Source organism: Staurois parvus, unplaced genomic scaffold, assembly GCF_062004578.1.
Source record: "Staurois parvus isolate SC_StPar_1 unplaced genomic scaffold, SC_StPar_1.0 ptg000893l, whole genome shotgun sequence".
Lineage (NCBI taxonomy): Eukaryota > Metazoa > Chordata > Amphibia > Anura > Ranidae > Staurois > Staurois parvus.
In genome coordinates this window covers 1,711-21,326 of record NW_028318689.1, presented here as the reverse complement: position 1 = coordinate 21,326, position 19,616 = coordinate 1,711, and the positions used below count along the sequence as shown (strand labels likewise).

Here is a 19,616-nt window from a genome sequence, read left to right as displayed (position 1 = left end):
ACGCAAGATCTCACCCCGTGGGGTCAAAATGATCACAAGAACGGTGAGCAAAAATCCCAGGACCACACGGGGGACCTAGTGAATGACCTGCAGAGATCTGGGACCAACGTAACAAAGGCTACCATCAGTAACACACTACGCCGCCAGGGACTCAGATCCTGCAGTGCCAGACGTGTCCCCCTGCTTAAGCCAGTACATGTCCGGGGCCCGTCTGAAGTTTGCTAGAGATTGTTTGGATGATCCAGAAGAGGATTGGGAGAATGTCATATGGTCAGATGAAACCAAAATAGAACTGTTTGGTAGAAACACAACTCGTTGTGTTTGGAGGAGAGAGAATGCTGAGTTGCATCCAAAGAACACCATACCTACTGTGAAGCATGGGGGTGGCAACATCATGCTTTGGGGCTGTTTCTCCGCAAAGGGACCAGGTCGACTGATCCATGTACAGGACAGAATGAATGGGGCCATGTATCGTGAGATTTTGAGTGCAAACCTCCTTCCATCAGCAAGGGCATTGAAGATGAAACGTGGCTGGGTCTTCCAACATGACAATGATCCCAAACATACCGCCCGGGCAATGAAGGAGTGGCTTCGTAAGAAGCATTTCAAGGTCCTGGAGTGGCCTAGCCAGTCTCCAGATCTCAACCCCATAGAAAAGCTTTGGAGGGTGTTGAAAGTCCATGTTGCCCAGCGATAGCCCCAAAACATCACTGCTCTAGAGGAGATCTGCATGGAGGATGGGCCAACATACCAGCAACAGTGTGTGCCAACCTTGTGAAGACTTCCAGGAAACGTCTGACCTCTGTCATTGCCAACAAAGGATATATAACAAAGGATTGACATGAACTTTTCATATTCACCAAATACTTATTTTCCACCATAATTTGCAAATCAATTCTTTCCAGATCAGCCAATGTGATTGTCTGGATTTGTTTTCTCATTTTGTCTCTCATAGTTGAGGTCTCCCTATGATGCCAATTACAGGCCTCTCTCATCTTTGTAAGTGGGAGAACTTGTACAATTGGTGGTGACTAAATACTTTTTTGCCCCACTGTATAACACAACGCATTTCAACATGCAGTATATATATATATGTATTGAAATATATTTTGAAATATTGGAAGAAAGGAAGAAGGGGCGCACTCTCCTCGTGCATTACATGATTAAAAGGAATTTATTTAAAAATGACAAAAATGTATACCCACAAACCCAGATTCATAAAACAAGCTAAGAGCCAATGTGAGGGTCAGAGAAAACGGTAATTCTGACAGCAGGGGGTGCTAACGCGGTTCGGGAGACGTACTCCCTTCTTCAGAGCTTTGAAATATATTGAATGCGGACAAAATTGTAGCCTTTCACATATATGGCAATATATTTGGGAAGAATATTTTTAAAATATACTTCAAATATATTTTTTTTCCATGTGGGTTACTATGCATTAGGTAAGAATGAACACAGTGAGCAATCAATACCAATCACTCATTGTGTTCATTCAGTGAAGGAAGGGGCTAGTAAATGTGACATGTTTACTGGACCCTTCCCCCACTCTCCACCCTGAAGGATCCTAATGTGTACTTGCAGTTGCTGGTGGGAAGGAGAGGAGGGAAGATAGCAGCACTGCAGGGGAGGAGGCTGGATGATGGGTGCGGCGGGGGGGGGGGATTACTGGAACCGATCCCCTGTATGGCTCTCTCTGCAGCAGCTGAAAGCCGGTAGGAGGTAGAGGAGCTAAATAAATTATACCTTCAGCTGCTGCAGAGAGAGCCATATAGGGGATTGGTTCCAGTAATTCCCCTCCCCCACTGCACCAATCACCCTCCAACCCACATCTGATTCAACTAGCTGCCTGGGCCCCCTTCTGGCCGGCCCCATACAGGAGGACTGGTTGTACCCCCTTATCCACGGCCCTGCTCCTGCCCTCAGCACACAGGTCACCTCATACCGATGGCATCCCCTACATGAGGTACGACTAGACAATCAATCTGAAACAAACAAAAACGCTGAAATGTCCTACTGACAGTCTATGTCACCTATAATCGTTTCTGTCATCTCTAAGCTGCCCCGGTATATAAAGGAAGTGCGGTACCGGGATCCGGGTGACAACGTCGTGGGATTTAATGATAAAGGAGAACTGCCCAGCCCAATGGAAATCAACAGTCTGGTAATACTAGAAGGAGGAGGTAACAATGTCATCCATTGGAGGCCCGTGGGCCACTTTGATGAGTCCCTTTCAGAGGATCAGAAACTTACACTGGAACCAGAGCGAATATCATGGAAAGGTGACAAGGTGAGTGACACCGGAGAAGCGGATTCAAAATGTATACAAAAAAGTCTAAAAAATGTTTTTTGTTCATATATTTTTATTAAAGATGTTATGGGTGCAAGAGAACTGCGTACAATAAAGGGAATGATCGTATTGTGAGATATTGTGTCTGACACGGAAAGAGCCACCGACCACGGGATCTATAGTAATGTCAGAGAACATGCCAGGCGGGTTGTTCATTAAAGTGTTACTGAACCCCGGACCCAGCATTCACTATATCCGCTCTCCCCGGACCCCGCATTCACTATATCCGCTCTCCCCGGACCCCGCATTCACTATATCCGCTCTCCCCGGACCCCGCATTCACTATATCCGCTCTCCCCGGACCCCGCATTCACTATATCCGCTCTCCCCGGACCCCGCATTCACTATATCCGCTCTCCCCGGACCCCGCATTCACTATATCCGCTCTCCCCGGACCCCGCATTCACTATATCCACTCTCCCCGGACCCTGCATTCACTATATCCGCTCTCCCCGGACCCCGCATTCACTATATCCGCTCTCCCCGGACCCCGCATTCACTATATCCGCTCTCCCCGGACCCCGCATTCACTATATCCGCTCCCCCCGGAACCCGCATTCACTATATCCGCTCTCCCCGGACCCCGCATTCACTATATCCGCTCTCCCCGGACCCCGCATTCACTATATTCGCTCTCCTAGGACCCCGCATTCACTATATCCGCTCTCCCCGGACCCCGCATTCACTGTATCCGCTCTCCCCGGACCCCGCATTCACTATATCCGCTCTCCCTGGACCCCGCATTCACTGTATCCTCTCTCCCCGGACACCGCATTCACTATATCCGCTCTCCCCGGACCCCGCATTCACTATATCCGCTCTCCCCGGACCCCGCATTCACTATATCCCCTCTCCCCGGACCCCGCACTCACTATATCCGCTCTCCCCGGACCCCGCACTCACTATATCCGCTCTCCCCGGACCCCGCATTCACTATATCCGCTCTCCCCGGACCCCGCATTCACTATATCCGCTTTCCCTGGACCCCGCATTCACTATATCCGCTCTCCCCGGACCCCGCATTCACAATATCCGCTCTCCCCGGACCCCGCATTCACTATATCCGCTTTCCCTGGACCCTGCATTCACTATATCTGGTCTCCCCGGACCCTGCATTCACTATATCCGCTCTCCCCGGACCTGTTGTTCACTATATCTGATCTCCCACAGTACACAGAACAAACAGCCTTTTTACACAATGCAGAGGATTAACCCCTTAGGTCCCACAGTGAGTATAACAAGCGTGCTTTCCTGCATCTACAGACTGATTGCACTGTTGGGGGTTTAGTAACAAGAAGACAAGGTTATAAACCAAGTGATAATGACCCAACAGGTGAAAGTGGAAAGGTCTTTCTAGAATCATGTGGGATCTGAAGGCATTCTAGGGGATGATGGGAGTAACCCTCAAGAGAACCCTATAAGAAGGAAAGCTGGAGGAAAAGGTTTCAAGAGATCCCGGGCCTTCCGGAGGGTGTCTCATATATACTATGCCAGGATGCTGTGGAGTATAGAAGGTGGAGGAGGGTGGCGGCGGTGAAGGCATCCCCTCCAAGCGTGGCTAAGCAGTTGCACCCAGGGAGATTGTCCTGGGAGAGGAGAGGCACCTGCTCAAAGGGTCGCTAGTCCACTCGGCCTGGGGAGGAGGCCTCCAGAAACATCTTGAGAGTATAAAAGGGAGAGGAAGAGAAGAGAAGGAAAGAGGAATTATCCGTAGCTGGTGGGGGAGAGAAAGGAGAGGAGGATCCCCCTAGGTGGGCTGGGGAGGGAAGAGAGGGATTTCCTCAGGGGTAGCTAGGTTTTCGGTAAACTTCAGCTAAGCGAGTGAGTTGTGTGCCCGTATTTCTGATTAAGGGAGTAGCAGTGAACGGTCAAAGCCAGATGGTAAATATTTATGTACCCCAGGGGTGCCAACATTTTTCATATTTGGCCATTCCGTCCAGCAGCAAGACCTCTGTCTTAGCGTGGATCATGGATGGCGTTATTCTATGCTTAGCTGCATGGGCACAGAGGGTGGGAGATTTCCATGCTTTCACGATCGGTGATTTGGAGGAGAAGCTTGAATTGATGGTGGGTCATAGTCACAGCTTTGTTATTCAGAATGGCCATGGTGGGCTCTGGGGGTATTGAAGAGCCGTGAAAGGATTCCAAATATTTCTAACCAGAAGACTTGAACTGTAGGATATAAAAAGACTAGTTTTGAGCTTTAAGCCCATCTTGGGGTACAACCTAACCCCTTTCTTACCACACAGGCAGTGACATGGACATTCAAAGAAGGACCCCACGAAGAAGAAGAAGAAGAGAAAAGACTGCTAATATAATCTTTGGCTAGATTCTTTTGAGGCTTACTGAAATCAATTGTCTTTTTAAAACAAAAAGAAACTGAGTTTTGAGTACTAACTCCCCGTTCACAGTTATCTAGCTCCAAAAACAAACTTTTTTTGGTGGGAAAATGCTGTTTGTTGTTCTACAGTAAAAAAAGAAAAATACAAAACATATACATAGACATACATTGGCCCAAGGACCAAGCCTATCTATACAGAAAACATCCTAGCTATAATTCCTACAAACCTCCCTCCCCCCTCCCCCTGCACAACCATCTGCAATTATCAGAGAGGAACATGGTCAGTCCAGTGTGGAGCAAAAAGAAACATACTCATAAGACTAGGGCCTTAAAGGCCACATGGTACTGTCACATGCCTGGTATAAGAGGCCAATGGAGAGAGGGCTTCCCTTGTGGCTACGTTCCAGACTCCCCTGAGAGTGGGACAGCAGGAGTCAGGCCCAAAATGGCACAGGTCACCTGTAGAGGTGCTTGTTGGTGGTCCACCCAGGAGCACAGCTGATGCACTGAGATGAGGTCTGCAGACAGGTGGCTCCTGTGTGAGGTATGCAAGCCCTTCCGGGGAACAGAGGATTACTGGATAGATGGTTAAAAGCCGAGGTCAGGTACCAGGTGGGGAGCAGAGCAGAAGTAGTGAGATGGGATAGCCGAGGTCATACACAGAGAAGCGAGAGAGCATATCCGTTGGCCAAGCCGAGGTCATACACAGAGGAGCGAGAGAGCATATCCGTTAGCCAAGCCGAGGTCATACACAGAGGAGCGAGAGAGAAGATCCATTAGCCAAGCCGAGGTCATACACAGAGGAGCGAGAGAGAAGATCTGTTAGCCAAGCCGAGGTCATACACAGAGAAGCGAAAGAGAAGATCCATTAGCCAAGCCGAGGTCATACACAGAGGAGCAAGAGAGAATATCCGTTGGCTAAGCCGAGGTCATACACAGAGGAGCAAGAGAGAAGATCCATTAGCCAAGCCGAGGTCATACACAGAGGAGCGAGAGAGAAGATCCGTTAGCCAAGCCGAGGTCATACACAGAGGAGCAAGAGAGAATATCCGTTGGCTAAGCCGAGGTCATACACAGAGGAGCGAGAGAGAAGATCCATTAGCCAAGCCGAGGTCATACACAGAGGAGCAAGAGAGAAGATCCGTTGGCCAAGCCGAGGTCATACACAGAGGAGCAAGAGAGAAGATCCGTTAGCCAAGCCGAGGTCATACACAGAGGAGCGAGAGAGAATATCCATTAGCCAAGCCGAGGTCATACACAGAGGAGCGAGAGAGAAGATCCGTTGGCCAAGCCGAGGTCATACACAGAGGAGCGAGAGAGAAGATCCGTTGGCCAAGCCGAGGTCATACACAGAGGAGCAAGAGAGAAGATCTGTTAGCCAAGCTGAGGTCATACACAGAGGAGCAAGAGAGAATATCCGTTGGCCAAGCCGAGGTCATACACAGAGGAGCGAGAGAGAATATCCGTTAGCCAAGCCGAGGTCATACACAGAGGAGCAAGAGAGAATATCCGTTAGCCAAGCCGAGGTCATACACAGAGGAGCGAGAGAGAATATCCGTTAGCCAAGCCGAGGTCATACACAGAGGAGCGAGAGAGAATATCCGTTAGCCAAGCCGAGGTCATACACAGAGGAGCGAGAGAGAATATCCATTGGCCAAGCCAAGGTCATACACAGAGGAGCGAGAGAGAATATCCGTTGGCCAAGCCGAGGTCATACACAGAGGAGCGAGAGAGAATATCCATTAGCCAAGCCGAGGTCAGGTCAGGATTTAAGTAGAGTAGACAGGTCCAGGAGCAAGCCGAGTCGGTAACAGGAAATGACAGATCACAATAGCACAGGAACAGGAACCAGGTACTGGGGAGTCAGAGATCAACCAGCACCTGAGAGTAGGGAAGGGTTTCCTTATAAATGCCGTTTGGTGCCAAATTTGAGCCGGTGTGAACTTCTGCGGCCATGCAAGGTACTGGTAGGGGTGCAAGTTCTCCTAACACCTCTGCAGAGGATGGAGCCCTGACAGGTACCCTTCGTCAGCAACTTATACTGCAGAAGTAAAACCCCAAATAATCCTTCCATATACAGACAAACAAGCAATCCAGCAACATCCAGACCCAAATCAGTACTTATGTGTCAGTGGGAAAGTCTCATCCGGCAGGAGATGAGTCCAACATTGCCAAACGTTTTTGAATTTCTTGGGGCATCCCCTCTGCAAATACATAACATGATAGAATGGCAAAGATTTATTAATTACCGTGTTTTACGCTCCATAAGACGCACTTTTTTCCCCCAAAAAAAGGGAGTAAAATGTCAGTGCGTCTTATGGAGCGAATATGGAGCAGCCAGTCCAGTATTTCCACCGCTGTGGCCGGCTGCTCAGCTGTTCTCTGCAGCGGGACCTGTTCCTCAGTCCAGCACTGCGCTGTCTTTCCATGTCGGTATCTTTAGTGTGGGCTCTCGGCTGTGACAGCCGGGTACCCAGTGCGCATGACAGGCGTCCCAGAAGATGCCGGACCAATCGCAAAGCTAAGAGCTTCTCGCGCATGCACACTGGGCACCCGGCTGTCAGCCAGGTGCTCACACTAAAAGGAGGACAACTCCACGGAAGTGGGAGCGGGTACCTGTCAAATTCAGGTACCCCCTCGCTCCCCAAAGGTCCGCAGTCTCTGGTCATCCCCTGTACTGTCCGCAGTCTCTGGTCATCCCCTGTACTGTCTGCAGTCTCTGGTCATCTCCTGTACTATGTCCGCAGTCTCTGGTCATCCCCTGTACTATGTCCGCAGTCTCTGGTCATCTCCTGTACTGTCTGCAGTCTCTGGTCATCTCCTGTACTGTGTCCTCAGTCTCTGGTCATCTCCTGTACTATGTCCGCAGTCTCTGGTCATCTCCTGTACTGTGTCCTCAGTCTCTGGTCATCTCCTGTGCTATGTCTGCTGTCTCTGGTCATCTCCTGTACTATGTCCGCAGTCTCTGGTCATCTCCTGTACTGTGTCCGCAGTCTCTGGTCATCTCCTGTACTGTGTCCGCAGTCTCTGGTCATCTCCTGTACTGTGTCCGCAGTCTCTGGTCATCTCCTGTACTATGTCCGCAGTCTCTAGTCATCCCCTGTACTGTCTGCAGTCTCTGGTCATCTCCTGTATTATGTCCACAGTCTCTGGTCATCTCCTGTACTATGTCCGCAGTCTCTGGTCATCTCCTGTACTATGTCCACAGTCTCTGGTCATCTCCTGTACTGTGTCCGCAGTCTCTGGTCATCCCCTGTACTGTCTGCAGTCTCTGGTCATCTCCTGTACTGTCTGCAGTCTCTGGTCATCCCCTGCACTATGTCTGCAGTCTCTGGTCATCTCCTGTACTATGTCTGCAGTCTCTGGTCATCTCCTGTACTATGTCCGCAGTCTCTGGTCATCTCCTGTACTGTGTCCTCAGTCTCTGGTCATCTCCTGTACTGTGTCCGCAGTCTCTGGTCATCCCCTGTACTGTCTGCAGTCTCTGGTCATCTCCTGTACTTTGTCTGCAGTCTCTGGTCATCTCCTGTACTGTGTCAGCAGTCTCTGGTCATCTCCTGTACTATGTCCACAGTCTCTGGTCATCTCCTGTACTGTGTCCGCAGTCTCTGGTCGTCCCCTGTACTGTGTCCGCAGTCTCTGGTCATCTCCTGTACTGTGTCCGAAGTCTCTGGTCATCTCATGTACTATGTCCGCAGTCTCTGGTCATCTCCTGTACTGTGTCCGCAGTCTCTGGTCATCTCCTGTACTGTGTCCGCAGTCTCTGGTCATCTCCTGTACTGTGTCTGCAGTCTCTGGTCATCTCCTGTACTATGTCCGCAGTCTCTGGTCATCTCCTGTACTGTGTCCGCAGTCTCTGGTCATCTCCTGTACTATGTCCGCAGTCTCTGGTCATCTCCTGTGCTATGTCCGCAGTCTCTGGTCATCCCCTGTACTGTGTCCGCAGTCTCTGGTCATCCCCTGTACTGTTTCTGCAGTCTCTGGTCATCCCCTGCACTATGTCTGCAGTCTCTGGTCATCTCCTGTACTGTGTCCACAGTCTCTGGTCATCTCCTGTACTGTGTCCGCAGTCTCTGGTCATCTCTTGTACTATGTCTGCAGTCTCTGGTCATCTCCTGTGCTATGTCCGCAGTCTCTGGTCATCCCCTGTTCTGTGTCTGCAGTCCATTGGTTCAGAATATTTCTTTTCTTGTGTTCCTCCTCTATAATCTAGGTGCGACTTATGGAGTGAAAAATATGATAAATTCTAAAAACAAATGCTTAACATAACATTTCGGACACCAGAAGATCGGACTATTATATCTGCAGGATTGCTCCTGAATAGTTCATATCATCTTATATTATCTTAGGTCCCGAAAGGTCGGTGCTGCGAGGAATGTCTTCCGGGGTTCAGGAGATCTGTAAGAGAAGGATATCACCCGTGTTGTTATAATTGCGCTCCGTGCCCACAAGGAGAAATATCAAATCAGTCTGGTAAGCTTCATGTTTCTTTACATAAAAAGTCTGAAACTGAAGTAGAAAATGAAAACTTGTGAAGTCATTTGTCAGGGAAGTGTCTGCACTTTTCTTCTTCCATCCACACCCCCAGAGTGTTGGAGGTTGTCTCAAGCAGACAGGAAGAGACGTATTCCTCCTACTTTCTTCTTGAGATCTTCTGCAACATTTTTGTTCTTCTCACACAGATACTGTCTATAAAACACTTTCAATGGTGTACTGAACAGACCAAAAGGAATCAAATAAGAGAAATTCATTTGTAGCCCAAAACAAAGAGAATAGTATGGGTCGAATGTCCCTCTAAACTGTGTCAGTCGGATCAGCATGTGGAAATTCTGGTGCAAGACAGGCTGTCAGGATCCAGTAGACTTCAACAAAATGGTGGCCATTCTAGGATTAAACCTCAAAAGGGGCAAAACGTGTCTGAGGAGTTCCCAACAGGTGGAGAACAGGAGCTGAGGCCATCTTTTACCTATAACATTACATTTATGCAACAGGGAGTTGGGGTCTGTGTGCAGATGGCCACCATTTTGTTGAAGAGAATTTAATTGTTACATACCATATATTGCCAAAAGTATTGGGACACCCCTCCAAATCATTGGATTCAGGTATTCCAATCCCCTCCATATCATGAGATTCAGGTATTCCAATCCCCTCCATATCATGTGATTCGGGTGTTCCAATCCCCTCCAATCATGTGATTCAGGTGTTCCAATCCCCTCCATATCATGTGATTCAGGTGTTCCAATCCCCTCCATGGACACAGGTGTATACAATCATGCCCCTAGGCATGCAGACGGCTTCTACAAACATTGGTGAAAGAATGGGTCGCTCTCAGGAGCTCAGTGACTCCAAGCGTGGTCCCGTGATAGGTGGCCACCTGGGCAATAAGTCCATCCGTGACATTTCCTGGCTACTAAATATTCCACGCTCAACTGTTAGTGGGATTATAACAAAGTGGAAGCAACTGGGAACAACAGCAACTCAGCCACCAAGTGGTAGGCCACGTCACATGACAGGGCGGGGTCAGAGCATGCTGAAGCGCACAGTGCGCAGAAGTCACCAACTGTCTGCAGAGTCAATAGCTAAAGACCTCCAAACTTGGTGTGGCCTTCAGATGAGCCCAACAACAGTGCGTAGAGAGCTTCATGGAATGGGTTTCCATGGCCGAGCAGCTGCATCCAAGCCTTCCATCACCAAGAGCAATGCAAAGCATCAGATGTAGTGGTGTAAAGCATGCCGCCACTGGACTCTAGAGTAGTGGAGACGTGTTCTCTGGAGTGACCAATCATGCTTCTCTGTCTGGCAATCCGATGGCTGTGTCTGGGTTTGGCTGTTGCCAGGAGAACGGTACTTGCCTGACTGCATTGTGCCAAGTGTAAAGTTTGGTGGAGGGGGGATTATGATGTGGGGTTGTTCTTCAGGGATTGGGCTTAGCCCCCTAGTTCCAGTGAAGGGAAATCTTTAGGCATCAGTATACTAAGACATTTTGGACAAGTTCATGCTCCAACTTTGTGGGAAGAGTTTGGGGATGGCCCCTCCTGTTCCAATATGACTGCGCACCAGTGCACAAAGCAAGGTCCATAAAGACATGGAGGAGCCAGTTTGGGGTGGAGGAACTTGACTGGCCTGCACAGAGTCCTGACCTCAACCCCATAGAACACCTTTGGGATGAATTAGAGCGGAGACTGCGAGCCAGGCCTCCTCCCCCGACATCAGTGCCTGACCTGACAAATGTGCTTCTGGAAGAATGGTCCAACCTTCCCATAGACACCCTCCTAAACCTTGTGGACGGCCTTCCCAGAAGAGTTGAAGCTGTTATAGGTGCAAAGGGCGGGGCCAACTCAATATTGAACCCTACGGACTAAGACTGGGGGGCCATTAAAGGTCATGTGTGTGTAAAGGGTGGGACCAACTCAATATTGAACCCTACGGACTAAGACTGGGAGGCCATTAAAGTTCATGTGTGTGTAAAGGCCGGCGGCCCAATACTTTTGGCAATCTAGTGTACAGTACATGCAGTTACAGATAGAGGATGGGGTCATGGCATTACCTGAGGGCATCATACGCTTTGTTCATGACTAAAGCTTTCTGGAGATATTCACAGGATATTCACTTTACTTTTCCCTTAGCTTTATGAACGAGGTGAAGCTCTGCTGACTTCCATCATCCAATCATCTGCACACACAAAAATGTTTTTATATTTACTTTGCATGTGATTGGATATTCATAAGTGTTTTTTTTTAACCGTATTCACTAAGCTAAGGAAAAATTCCATCCCAAAGTGAACAGCCCATTTGCCTTTAGGAAATCAACTCCCAGTAAGTTTTCTTGACTTTTAATTCATGTTCAGTATTACATCTGAACTACAATAACAATGCTAATGTAGTTCTAAAGGATGAAGGCAAAAAACCTTCAGGATACAGCTGAATGCGGGGTCCGGGGAGAGCGGATATAGTGAATGCAGGGTCCGAGGAAAACTATATAGTGAATGCGGGGTCCGGGGAGATCAGATATAGTGAATGCGGGGTCCGGGGAGAGCGGATATAGTGAATGCGGGGTCCGGGGAGAGCGGATATAGTGAATGCGGGGTCCGAGGAAAACTATATAGTGAATGCGGGGTCCGGGGAGAGCGGATATAGTGAATGCGGGGTCCGGGGAGAGCGGATATAGTGAATGCGGGGTCCGGGGAGATCAGATATAGTGAATGCGGGGTCCGGGGAGAGCGGATATAGTGAATGTGGGGAGAGCAGATACAGTGAATGCGGGGTCCGGGGAGAGCGGATATAGTGAATGCGGGGTCCGGGGAGAGCGGATATACTGAATGCGGGGTCCGGGGAGAGCGGATATAGTGAATGCGGGGTCCGGGGAGAGCAGATATAGTGAATGCGGGGTCCGGGGAGAGCGGATATAGTGAATGCGGGGTCCGGGGAGACCGGATATAGTGAATGTGGGGTTTGGGGAGAGCAGATACAGTGAATGCGGGGTCCGGGGAGAGCGGATATAGTGAATGCGGGGTCCGGGGAGAGCGGATATAGTGAATACGGGGTCTGGGGAGAGCGGATATAGTAAATGTGGGGGCCAGGGAGAGCAGATATAGTGAATGTGGGGTTTGGGGAGAGCAGATACAGTGAATGCGGGGTCCGGGGAGAGCAGATATAGTGAATGTGGGGTTTGGGGAGAGCAGATATAGTGAATGTGGGGTTTGGGGAGAGCGGATATAGTGAATGTGGGGTCCGGGGAGAGTGGATACAGTGAATGCAGGTCCGGGGTTTAGTTTATTTATTTATTTCAGGTACTTACTGTATATAGGGCTGTCAATTTACGCAGCACTTTTACATATATATTGTACATTCACATCACTCCCTAACCCTCAAGGGGTGTACAATCTAAGGTCCCTAATTTACATTCATACATATTACAGCCAATTTGGACAGGAAACAATTAACCTACCAGCATGTCTTTGGGGTGTGGAAGGAAACCAGAGTACCCGGAGGAAACCCACGCAGGTATAGGGAGAACATGCAAACTCCAGGCAGGGGGGCCGTGGTTGGGATTTGAACCAATGACCCGAGTACTGCCAGGCGGAAGTACTAACCATTTAGCCATTGTGCTGCCTGGTTACACTTCAACAACTGGTAACATGTTAGGTAGCTGCATTCTCGGTACATCACATTTACTGGTATTTTCTCTCTTACTCTACAGACAGTGAAAACTGCATGAAATGTCCTGAATATCAATGGCCTAACAAAGCTAAAAATGTTTGTATTGACAAGTTCAATGAGTATTTATCATACGAGGAGGATATTCTAGTTTTATTGTTTTCTACAACTTCAGTCCTGTTTGCTACAACATCTCTCTTTACATTTGGACTGTTTTTATGGTTTCGGAGCTCTCCCATTGTCAGAGCCAATAACCGGAACCTCAGCTTCATTCTGCTCTTCTCCCTCATGCTGAGCTTCCTTTCTGTGTTCCTGTTCCTTGGCCGTCCTGTGGACATCACTTGTATGCTGCAACAAGTCTCCTTTGGAGTCCCCTTCACCATCTCAGTATCTTCTATTCTAGCAAAAACCATCATGGTCTTCGTTGCGTTTAAAGCCTCCAGACCAGGAAGCTCTTGTAGTAAATGGGTGGGAGTCAATCTTCCCAATACAGTCATGGTATTCTGCTCATCCATTCAGGTTACAAATTGCATTTTTTGGTTGTCCATCTCCTCACCATTTCAGGAGTATGACATGGACTCCTATCCTGAGAAGATCGTCATACAGTGTAATGAGGGGTCAGTTATCGGCTTCTACTCTATGTTGGGTTATATGGGGTTTCTGGCAGCTGTGAGTTTTGTTCTGGCTTTCATGGTGAGGACATTACCGGACAGTTTTAATGAGGCCAAATACATCACCTTCAGCATGCTGGTGTTCTGCAGTGTCTGGATTGCCATGATCCCGGCCTATCTGAGCACCAGAGGGAAATACATGGTGGCTGTGGAGGTATTCGCCATACTGACCTCCAGTGCTGGAATATTATTGTGTATGTTTGGTCCAAAACTGTACATTTTGCTTTTAAAACCAGAACTGAACACAAGGAGCGCAATGTTGGGTAAAAGAATGCTGTAAATATACCGCACACTGAGCCATGTATAATGTTGTAGACCAGAATGAACACATTCAGTCATGTAGCTGCGATAGTCATCGTCATTATGATATTAATTAAAGCATAAATAGGACTAAAAGACAACGACAGATATGAAATGCAATTGCTAAAGAATTTTGATGTTAAATATTTATTGCTGCCTTATTTAAGTCATTTTCAAGAAGAAAACCTGTTAAGATTGAGAAACGAAAATAAATAATTACAATAATTTCATTCTTTCATTAATTAATTTTAATTATAGCTTGTGTGTGACTTCAATATTATTTTCAATCTTTTCAAACTTGTTAAAAACCTTTCTACCCCACTGCCCCCCCCCCATCCTCCCCCTCTCCTTTACCTCCCCCCCCCTTTTTTTTCTTCTCTCTCCCTCCTTTCCCCTCCCTTGCCCCCCTTCCCTTTACCTTCCTTACCCCCCTCTGACTCTTTCTTCACCATCCCCTTTCCCTTCCTTTTCTTCCTTTCTATGTCTTACCTTCCTCTTCTCTTCCTGCCCTTGTCACTCTTTCCCCTGCCCATAGGTGACATGCTCCCATACCCATACACAACCTGCAAAAGTGCTTCATTTGATTCACGAAGACATCTCCTCATACACTGGCAACCACCAATCGTAGCCCCCGCTTTACCTCATGGACAGCTTGGAGTTCTCTATGCCATCTTTCCACTATAAGATGCCTAGAGCCTCTACTCATACCTTCTGCCCCTCTACCCTGCTTTTATATGACGAAAGGCCTGTGGGGGAACAAACAAATTATCCCGCCTGTCTTGTGGATTTCTGAAGCCTTATTATGGTTATGGTTATTATGGGCTTTATTTTTGCCGTCATCCTATGTTGTCTTCTCTAATCGAATGCCATTGATAATATGTGTGAAATGAGATCGTTGTCTCTGTCTGCTTATCTTAGCATCTCTCACTGCATGGTATTTGCTAATTGTTGTACTTTGTGATTTTCATTGACACATTGTATCTCTTTGTACTTTTTGTTTGACTTGTGTTTTCTTAATAAAGAAAAAAATAACTTTTCAAGCTCTTCATACTCTTGAAAAGGTCCAAATTGTGTGGCCAGCCGTCAAAATCATCTAGTGTAGGTGTTTGTAGTACAGGGTTCTGTTAACACTACACCAGTGGTCTCATAACTGTGGCCCAGGGGCCCAACCATTAGCTTTAGCTTAACAGTTTGTGCCGCCTCCAAAGACCAACAACCGCCCCCGAAACCAGAACAAAAACCAGGAATCGACAAAACACCCAAACAAACCCCAAGGGAGGGTGGGAGGGAAGCTCGCTCACCGCTGTCTCCTCCTGCACTGAACTGGACGACCCTCCCATCCACACCCAAAGATGTCGAAGGCCCCACCCTGCACACCTGTCACCAATCCGGTAACTTGCCCATATTCTAACTCCCGCCTTTTTTCTTTAACCCTTTCCCTTTCTTTCCTCCCCCCCCCTAGTCATATCTGCCCTGCACCATTCTTCTTTTTCTTCCTTTTCGCTAAGGGCATCTCTTGAAAACTAGTAATTGAAATATGAATAGGCGTTACAAGTAATGCTATGGTGTTAAAGCTTCTATGTGATGTAAGTGGTTGGGTTTACATCAATATGTTTGAGTTCTTTGAACTGCAGTGCTGGGGGACATTTTTACGTGTGCACAGATTTTTACAACCAAAAATCATTTTATGGACCAATATCTATCTGCAACAAATGACTGATAGCTAACTCTTCAATGGCCAACACCTTATCTTTTGTTTTTATATTAATTGAGGTCTTTTCCCTTCTATGACATGTACAGCAGGACAGCCTACTACCTCAAGGGCATACTGGCCACCTCCAGCCAATGGTACATCCTTCACACCCGCTAATCCAAAGATGTGATGATATGATGACACTTTCGTTGTAGCCTTGCCTTCCCTGCCTTGGTTTGCTTGATCAGGGCAAGAACAGCCGTACAAGGAAAAAATAAAGATAATGTAAAAAAAAAGAAAAGGTTATTAAAAAAAAAAAAAAACTTTAGAAAATGAAAAAAAATTAAAAAATAAAACGGTGGTGGCGGGTGTGAAATGACTGGGTCTGGACCAGCGTTTTGCTCTCACTACTATCGAAGGTGAAGTTTCTGCCTTTTGCGGGGTCTCTGGTGAAGATCTGGTCTCTGTACTATAGACTCTGTTCCTCAGTCCTTTTAAGGGCTCCCACCCTCTCCAATGTGCAGACAGCACAGAGGGTCCACTATTCACTTCATCCATGAAAATCTGGTTCTTTCTGGCCTTTAGAAATGTTTTTTTGTAACCCATTAGAGAGTCCCCTCTCTCTACTCTCCCCTAGGTGGCATTCCTTGTAGCCATCACTTCTGCTAGGCAAGGATCCATTTTTTTTATTGCATTGCGTCCCTTTCTTCTGGCTTTTGATTCAGGAGGGGGGTATTTGTGTGTTTGCATTTCATTCCTGGTATCTTGTTTATTATTTTGTGTTGATAGGGCCTCATTTAAAAGAAAAGTACAGCCAAGGGTAGTTTGTCCTTTCCTATGGTTTGTTCTGCACTCCTGTTACTTTTGTAGCTCCCTCTAGTTAAATAGGATTTTTTTGTGTGTGCTAGTCAGAGGCTTGCTAGATGCCTAGGATGAGTCAGCCTGGGAGTAAGGCAGGGAGGTTACCTCAGGTCAAGCTGGCAGGCTCTACTGGCTGGAAGGCTCTACTGGTCAGGGCTTCTGAAGCCCTCCCACCCTTTAGAAACTGATGGAAGTTTCTAGAAGACAGAACCTGGCAAATCCTTAGGCAGGAGACCTGGCATGGCGACTAGGACAGCCCTTAAATGTGAAAGAGCCAGAACAACAGGGGAGTCGGTTGGAAGATGGAGTGAAGGAAGGTGCTGGAGTATAGAACGTAGAAGGGGGCTCAGCAGTGGGGGCCTACCTACATGCTGAAGCTTGGCAGAAGAAGCTCCACTTTCACTGTCCCACCATCTGCTAGGAAAGACAGCCTGTTAGCATGGAAGAAGCCAGCCCAGCATAAGGCCTGAAAGCAGCTGCAACCAACTAAGATAAGATATAGGAAAGGACGGTGCAGGTACTTCTACACCCCTTGTGCCAGAGAAGGGAGAGGGCAGTCAGGTGCAATACCCAACTAGTTCTCACTGGGGCTACTTTACTGTGGATCTTGGAATCCCTTCTCCAGGGATACTCTCAGGACAGCCGGGTGGATGAGGAGATTTTCATCTGGGGTCTGAGGAGGTTCACCAAAGGGGACCCAGTGCTCCTTACTAAGACTGTTGCTGTTTTTGTCCATTTTTGCTAAGAAGTTATCCTCTGAAGTTGTACGGGTCCCATATACGCCTAGACCCTATCCAAGTTGTTAACCCATAATAAAAACAACAAAACCAAGCTCAAGGACTGTTGTACTGACTTTAGAAGAAAGGGTGGAAAATGTGTGCTGCCTGGCTGTACAGAGCTTAGGGGGATCCAAAATATCCACAGACCCTCAAGAAGGTAGACCACACCCATTTTCAGCTGACAGTCCGCTGCCTTCACTCAGCTGGTCCATTTGGTCGGGATCCACCTAGGAGCCTGGACCAGCAACTGGCTTAGCCTCTCAGCAAGGTCTGGAGTAGGAGTGTTGTCCCTCCAGCATTGTATGGGGCAGCCAAATACTCCTTTGTGGCAGCAGTTAAAAAAAAAAGTATACATGGAGAAATATGTAATATTAAAAATGATTTTAGAATGCCCAAAGCAAATTGTATTTATTGATATAGCAGGATACATTTACATACAATATAATTAAAAGTGACCCTGACACTATATAAATCACAATCAGCTTACAGAAGAACGTTTAATATCTATCTTCCTGGAAGGTGGTGAGTGAAATCTTCCCTCTCTTGAAGAGTGATTGGCTCTGGTATCTGACACTTTAGGAAGTTTTGGATTCTCCCCCCCTCTGGTCTCTGTGGTTCCTCCTCACTAAGTGATTACATTGTTCTGTAGTGATGTAATGTTCGATGGGAGGAACCACTACACCCAGCAGGGGACAAGGTTTCCAACAAACCCAAAGTGTCTGATACCAACGGTGTCCAGAGCAAAAATTAAATGCACCATCCACCAGAAAAATAAGTATGAAATGTTTTTCTATACAGTGTTCATTCTCAATACACTAGCAAAATACTACAATGAACACTAATAGAGATAATGCCGTAACTACAGGTAGCCCAGTGTTGCTCCTCACATATCAGCGGATAACTGTCTTTGTATTCAGGTCAGGTCTGAACAGAATTATGTAACATTTTGGGAAGAATATACAGCCAAGAAGTCCAGAACTTGATGCCATTATGGCAAAGACCTCCACAGCCACCATGTATTTCCCTCTGGTGCTCAGATAGGCCGGGATCATGGCAATCCAGACACTGCAGAACACCAGCATGCTGAAGGTGATGTACTTGGCCTCATTAAAACTGTCCGGTAATGTCCTGGCAATAAAAGCGATAATGAAGCTCACAGCTGCCAGAAGCCCCATATATCCCAGGACAGAGTAGAAGCCGATAACTGAACCCTCATTACACAGAATGATGATCTTCCCCTGATAAGAGTGAGTGTCTCGATCCTGGAAGGGGGGAGAAATAGACAACCAAGTGACACAGATTATGACTTGGACCAGTGAGAAGACACAAATGATACAATTGGCCAGTTTGGTTCCCATCCATTTCCTCCAGGGACTCCCAGGTTTGGTGGCCTTAAAGGCAATACACACCATGATACTTTTGGCAAGTAAAGAAGAGACGGCAACTGAGAAGATGACACCAAAAGAGGTGACACGCAGCATGCAGGTCACATCTACTGGATGGCCGAGGAACAAGAAGACACAGAGGAAGCTCAGCATGATGGAGACCAGGAGAAGATAGCTCAGGTTCCGGTTATTGGCTTTAACAATGGGGGTGTCCTGGTAATATATAAATATCCCCAATATTAAACCAGTCAGAAGGCAACAGAGGATGGAGACGGCTGAAAATACTGCAACAATGGTGTCATCAGTGTAGGAGAGAAATTCCACCACTCTTGGAACACAGCGATCCTTCTTCTCATTTGGCCATTCATCGTCAGGACATTTCATGCAGTTTTCACTGTCTGCAGGAAGAACAATACAAACACAATGAGCATCGGGGTCAGAGCTTCTGAGGAAATGAACTGTCTTGTGTTGTCTCACAGCTAGCAATGGGATTTCCATCAGAGAATTGTGGGAGATAGATAGATAGATAGATAGATAGATAGATAGATAGATAGATAATAGATAGATAGATAGATAGATAGATAGATAGATAGATAGATAATAGATAGATGGATAGATAGATAGATAGATAGATAGATAGATAGATAGATAATAGATAGATAGATAGGTAATAGATAGATGGATAGATAGATGGATAGATAGATAGATAGATAGATAGATAGATAGATAATGGATAGATAGATAATAGATAGATAATAGATAGATAGATAATAGATAGATAGATAATAGATAGATAATAGATAGATAGATAATAGATAGATAATAGATAGATAGATAGATAGATAGATAATAGATAGATAATAGATAGATAGATAATAGATAGATAATAGATAGATAGATAGATAGATAGATAATAGATAGATAATAGATAGATAGATAGATAGATAGATAGATAGATAGATAGATAATAGATAGATAGATAGATAGATAGATAGATAGATAGATAGATAGATGGATAGATAGATAGATAGATGGATAGATAGATAGATAATAGATAGATAGATAGATAGATAGATAGATAGA

At 46.8% G+C, this 19,616-nt stretch overlaps 2 protein-coding genes across 2 annotated transcripts; one reads left to right on the top strand and one right to left on the bottom strand.

The window, feature by feature from the left end:
- Nucleotides 1–2,113: 2,113 nt before the first annotated feature.
- Nucleotides 2,114–14,013, top strand: LOC149442375 (vomeronasal type-2 receptor 26-like). Its single transcript, XM_089656164.1, has 3 exons — nucleotides 2,114–2,287; nucleotides 9,038–9,161; nucleotides 12,888–14,013. Exons 1-3 carry the CDS (start codon nucleotides 2,144–2,146, stop codon nucleotides 13,793–13,795), a joined length of 1,176 nt encoding a protein of 391 aa, XP_089512290.1. The 5' UTR covers nucleotides 2,114–2,143; the 3' UTR covers nucleotides 13,796–14,013.
- Nucleotides 14,014–17,526: 3,513 nt separating this feature from the next.
- Nucleotides 17,527–18,923, bottom strand: LOC149442374 (vomeronasal type-2 receptor 26-like). Its single transcript, XM_089656163.1, has one exon. It carries the CDS (start codon nucleotides 18,915–18,917, stop codon nucleotides 18,039–18,041), a length of 879 nt encoding a protein of 292 aa, XP_089512289.1. The 5' UTR covers nucleotides 18,918–18,923; the 3' UTR covers nucleotides 17,527–18,038.
- Nucleotides 18,924–19,616: the final 693 nt, after the last annotated feature.